This window comes from Pinus tabuliformis, chromosome J (assembly GCF_031772625.1).
Source record: "Pinus tabuliformis cultivar Carrire ecotype Pingquan chromosome J, CPIR1, whole genome shotgun sequence".
In the NCBI taxonomy this organism is placed as follows: domain Eukaryota; kingdom Viridiplantae; phylum Streptophyta; class Pinopsida; order Pinales; family Pinaceae; genus Pinus; species Pinus tabuliformis.
The window spans coordinates 1318436274-1318442439 of NC_142295.1; the positions used below are offsets into that span (position 1 = coordinate 1318436274).

At 31.7% G+C, this 6166-nt stretch overlaps 1 protein-coding gene across 1 annotated transcript; it reads left to right on the forward strand.

Annotated features, from left to right (window-relative positions):
* The first annotated feature begins 3039 nt into the window (after positions 1-3039).
* Positions 3040-5048, forward strand: LOC149232117 (organic cation/carnitine transporter 4-like). The gene is made up of 2 exons (XM_089376428.1): positions 3040-3672; positions 3811-5048. The coding sequence occupies exons 1-2, from the start codon at positions 3228-3230 to the stop codon at positions 5028-5030; spliced, it is 1665 nt and encodes a 554-aa protein (XP_089232554.1). The 5' UTR covers positions 3040-3227; the 3' UTR covers positions 5031-5048.
* The last annotated feature ends 1118 nt before the right edge of the window (positions 5049-6166 follow it).

Genomic DNA, 6166 nt, shown 5'->3' on the forward strand with positions numbered 1-6166 from the left:
ACCAAAAATTGATGACAATTATGTATAGTTTAATATGTGGAATTCAATTTTTGTTATTTTTTATTATTATTTAAATTTATTTATTTGTAAGGTGATTGGTTGAAATCTTATTATGAGATCTGTATACTTCCATTTCTATTAGTTACTAAATTTTTTCATTTTAGTTTTATTTCCTTTTATTTAATATTTTGATTTTTTTGTTTCTTTTTTATATTATTTTTATTTTCATGAATTATAATATTTTCAATTTAATTTTTGGTGATGATATTCAACAATATTGTTTTATTTTTTGTAATGAAATAAAATCCGCAGACATGGTATAACCCATTCAGTTTTGCCTTTGACTGGTACCAAAAATTTATGACAATTATGTATGGTTTAATATTTGAAATTCATTTTTTGTTATTTTTGCTATTATTTAAATTTATTTATTTATAAGGTGATTGGTTGAGATTTTATTATGAGATGTTTAGTCCATTTTTATTAGTTATTAATTTTTTTCATTTTAGTTTTATTTCATTTTATTTAATATTTTGATTTTTTTGTTTCTTTTTTATATTATTTTTATTTTCATAAATTATAATATTTTCAATTTATTTTTTGTGATGATATTCAACAATATTGTTTTATTTTTTGTGATGAAATAAAGTTTATGATTTGTTGTTTTTAATATTATTATACCTCCTGCCTTTGATTAGTACCAAAAATTTATGACACTTATGTATAGTTTAATATTTGGAATTCAATTTTTGTTATTTATTATTATTATTATTTAAATTTATTTATTTGTAAGGTGATCGGTTGAGATCTTATTATGAGATGTTTAGTAACTTCCATTTCTATTAGTTACTAATTTCTTGTTTTTAGTTTTATTTCCTTTTTATTTAATTTTTTTATTTTTTCTATTATTTCTATTTTCACGAATTATAATTTTTTGATGAAATATTTGTGTTATTTTTATTTATTTAAGTAAGCTATATTTAAGCTAAGTTGTAGGTATTAGCTACTATGTAGCACTTGTTTTTATAAGTTTCTTTAAACATAATTTTATTTATTTAATAATCAAAATAAGAAAGGAGAGAAAAAATTGATTTGTTTTTTTTTTAAATAATATAAGAAATTTTTTGTTAAAATTTTGGTAAAAAGTTGTTAAAAATGATAAGTTTGAATAGTTAAATATATTTTAATAGTTTTTAAGGTTTTGAGTTTTAGATACAATTTATATATATATTGGGAATATAATTTTTAAGAAGATTGCAATTTTTTATTGTTTAAAATATCTTTGAATGTATAAATAGATTCATTATTTTGAAAAGCTTTTAAGGCATTCATATTGTGTAGGCTATACAACTTAAATTTATTATTTTAGCAAATATCTTAAGATTTTAAACAAAATTGACCAAAATTATTTTTGGAAAAGAGCCCAAATGTTGAGAGAGTTAGATTACATTATTTGTATATAATTAACTTAAAATATATTTAGAAAAAAGAAAAGCGTACTAGAGGTAAACTACATGATTGTATATACAGTCAATATTGCATTGGTGTAATGGAAAAGTACTTCAATTTATAAGGAAAAGGACAAAAACTTAGGGAAAAGGATAAAAACTTAAAAAAAAAAAAAAAAAAAAAACAAACAAACAAACAAAAACAAAAACAAAACAAAACAAAACAAAAACAAAAATATTTTTTTTTTTCAGTAAGAAAAAATCTGCATGTATTATATTGAGAAAACAAAAACAAAAATATGCCACATTGAAAAAACAAAATTTGATTCTAACTTATTTATTTTTATTCTTTTACTGATCTTTCGCCAATCTTGATATTTTAGTTTATTATGCCAAGTGTTTATATTGGAAAAATGCTAGGTTTTATATTAATTTATAAATAGTAAGTTCTGTTTATTTACATTTGATAAATTGAGAAGTATAATATTTGAATTCTTACTAACTTTATTACTTGGGTAACTATATAAATTAAATAACAGGTGAATGTTGATAGGAATCCATCCATAATTAACATCAGAACACTTACTCCATAATAGATCTCTGGTTGCTAAAATTAAAAATCATAAACTTTATTTTAAATTATTATTGTTATTGTTGTTTATTATAAAAATTATTAATATATAAGTTAAACATATTTACATTAAAAAAAAACATAAAAAAAGCTTCTTAACCATTCCAATAGGTTTTGCTACAATATCATGGGCCAATATAATGCATTATCAATATCACATGCCAAAAAACCATAAGTCACTTTATAGGACATTTGTTCATATGACATTTTATTTAATTAAAATCACAAAAAATGTTTACCTACTTTAAAGATAAATTTCAACCTTTGATTTGTGTATATTATTAAAAATATCCCATAATAATTGTGGAAATTATATCTTACTATCCACTAAATATTTAATGATAATTAAATTAAAATTTTAGAACTTATATCAAAATAAACACAATAAAATTAAATTTGGAAACAATAAAATTTTATTCTAGTTAATTTAATTTTATATTTTATTTTTTCATTAATCTTTTCAAAATTGTGGTATTTTAATTCATTAATTAAGCTAATAAGTATATTTATATTGGAAAAAGAGTGTCCCACTTTAAAGCTTTTAAATATTATGTGAAAGTTAAATATTTAATAAAAAAATATTCATTGTTATCCTAATTTAATGAAAAGTTACCTTTAAAATTATTAGGCCAGTTACACTTTATAAATGAGATGAGATTTTATAATTATTTATGTTATTAAAAAAATATTTTTTAACCAGATAATTCAGTTCTAACCTTAAGATTTAAATTCTTACCGATATTATTATCAAATTATCCTTTTATTTATTTATATATACATTAATGTTTCAAACCTAATCTAACTTCATCAACCATTTAACTTTAACAAATTTTATTTCCCATTCATCCTATAAAATTATTACTCACATAAAAGTACCTGACAGATAACACAGAACTGCAGATAAGAGCCTGTATTTAACACAAAACGACAGTTAAGAGAGTACCACCTAACACAAAATTCCAGCTATAAATTTCCTACGCTCTGTCACTTCTTGCCCGGGGAGTCGCAGAGGAGTTGAGTATGTCACTTGTCGATCGAGCAATTTCTAATTTGATGGCTGTCTTAAAGAATTCCAGTTTCGGAAACGAGGCAAATTCGATTCCATAATCTTAGAAACTGAACCCCTTCTGGTTTTCTCTCTGCAAGCGATGAAGACGCCCGGCGACGATCTGTGTGGCTTGCGAGATGAGCTCCTGTCCAAAGATGGTGAAAAACTGGACGTGACAGAGAGAATCGGCATCGATGAAATGCTAGAAAGATGGACAGGAGAGTTCGGACGGTGGCAGATTAAGCATTTCTTGCTGTCGAGCCTCGCATGGACACTGGAGGCCTTTCATACGATGGTCATGATTTTCGCCGACTATGAACCCCATTGGCATTGCAATGGAGGGAAAACCCCAGAGGATTTCCTTTCCATGAAGCCAAGGTTCGAATCCTGCAGCCCGACGGGATCTATATGTTCCATGGACCGGGCCTCATGGGACTGGGACGGAGGCCCCGGGGTTTCTACGGTCTCAGAATGGGATCTCGTCTGCGGCCAGAAATACAAAGTTGGGTTTCTGCAGTCTGCGTTCTTTGTCGGGTGTTTGCTCGGTAATTGATCTTTTCAGCCCCTGTGCGCTTTTATATCTGACGGCTGATCGCCATTAAGATTTTCTTTGAGTTTCTGATTTGTTTTTGCTGATCGCCATTAAGATTTTCTTTGAGTTTCTGATTTGTTTTTTGATACAGGTGCAGGGATATTTGGGCATCTATCGGATTCTTCGCTGGGGCGTAAGGGTGTCCTGAAGTTGGTCTGCATCTGCAATGCCATTTTTGGTTTCTTGACGGCAATGTCGCCGAATTTCTGGGTTTATTTGATTTTCCGTCTATTGACGGGAATTAGCAGCGGCGGCCTGGGTTTGTCGTCATTCGTTTTGGCGACGGAAGCCGTCGGACCGTCCAAGAGAGGACCGGTTGGCATGTCGACTTTCTACTTCTTTTCTCTCGGCATAGCAGTGCTACCGGCTCTGTCCTACTTTTCCGGCAACTGGAGATATCTGTACGTCGCGAGTTCGATTCCCTCGGCCTTGTATTGCATCCTCGTTCTGCCGTTCGTTTCGGAGTCCCCGCGGTGGTACCTGGTGAAGGGCAGGCTGCAAGAAGCCATGGGCATCATGAGATCGATTGCGGCCAAGAACGGTAAATCGCTGCCGGGGGGAGTTTCTTTGGCCCTGGCAAGCGACGAACAGGATGCGGCGGACTCTGACGAGTCATCGGGAAGCCTCGTGGACGTTTTCCAGTCGCCTGTCACGCGGACCCGAATGGTTTTAATGGCGTTCATTTGGTTGGCCTGTGGAGTGGGCTACTATGGTTTGAGCCTAAACGTTGTAAATCTAAGTACCAGTTTATACCTGAGCGTTTTCCTCAACGGAATCGCAGAAATGCCCGCCTTTGCCCTGACGGCGGTCATGTTAGAGAAATTCGGACGGCGGGCGATGCTGGTCTCCACGATGCTGCTGAGCGGAGTGGCTTCTGTGTTGGGAGGCCTGACTTCGGCCCTACTCCATTTTCACAGTTGGAATCCCAACTCTACAATGGGCATGCCACGCTGGGTTGCCGGGCGCATGCTGGGATTTCTGAGCGGCGTGCAGTTAGCATGTGGCGTGGTAGCAATATTCGGCATGGCGGGGACTTATAATTTGATATATATATACACATGCGAGCTGTTTCCAACAGTAGTGAGGAACGCAGCGCTCGGGCTGGCGAGCGAAGCGGGACAAATCGGCGCCATAATCGCTCCGCTGGTGGTGGTGATGGTAACTGTAAATCCTTCCCTGCCGTTTGCAATTATCGGCGTTTCGGGTATTGTGGGAGGGTTTCTGGCTTTCAAGCTTCCCGAGACTTTGCATCGCCCTCTGTATGAAACCATGGCAGCTTTGGAGCATGCAGAGCCCACTACCTGTGTTTAATTTAATTGTTTCAAAACACATGATCAAAGTACTTTTAGTTGGTAGAGATTCACTGAGGAGGGTGAGGAGGGTAATTACCTAGGAGAAGAGTTTGAAAAGAGTTGGAAAATAGTTTTATTAGTTGAAAAGAGTTTTATTACTGTTATTTTTTAGAATTGGTTTTTTAGTATATATATAAATTCAATTAGAAATTTTAGAAAAAAAAGTCAAATGTGAATTCTTTATGGTTCTAATTTTTCTAACACAGGTGTCAGTCAATTTGCCTTCGACGAAATCAAACAAAATCACAATTTATTAATGAAATAAAATATTTACAACCCCACGACGATAAGGTCATGTGACTTGGCTCGGGAGAAATCAAACAAAATCACACTTTATTAATAAAAAATAAGAAAATAAAATATCTATAACTCCACGAGTATACGTTTACATGATGATTGTCAGGTGAGTTGCCTTGTATATGTTTATGTCACGTGGAAACATGATCTATTGTTAGTGAGTTGCCTGGTATGTTTTAAATGAATTTGATGGTTAAAATTTAATTTAAAATTGTTTAGTCAAATTTTTATTAAAAAATTTAAAATGAAAATATAGGCCATGGTTAACGAGCTTGCCATAGGGCATTAAATGTCTGCTTAACTACATACTCCTTAACCCGATAACACACCGCTGCTATTTTTTATTTATCAATACGCGCGATACTCCTTAACCCGATAACACACCGCTGCTATTTTTTATTTATCAATTCACCGCGCGCGTATGTGTTATCGGATTAAAAAGTATGCAGTTAAACAGACATTCAATGCCTTATGACAGAGTCTTTAGCCATTGCCAATAAATTACATCATTTTAGAAAAAAGTCAAATGTGAATAAATATGTTAAGTCAAATCAAATCTACCTTTAGCGAGTGTATTAATTAACCAATCATTTAAATAATAAATTAAATAATCTAAACAATGTGTATTGGAAGATATCTCGCGTACAATACAATGTGTTGAGAGATATCTCTTTAGCATACAATGTGCGGAGAGATCTCTTTACACTACAATGTGTTGTCTTTATCATATATGTTTTTTATTAAATTTAAATAATTTAAAAATGTGTCCGAAAATTATTTATCTAATTTATATTAATG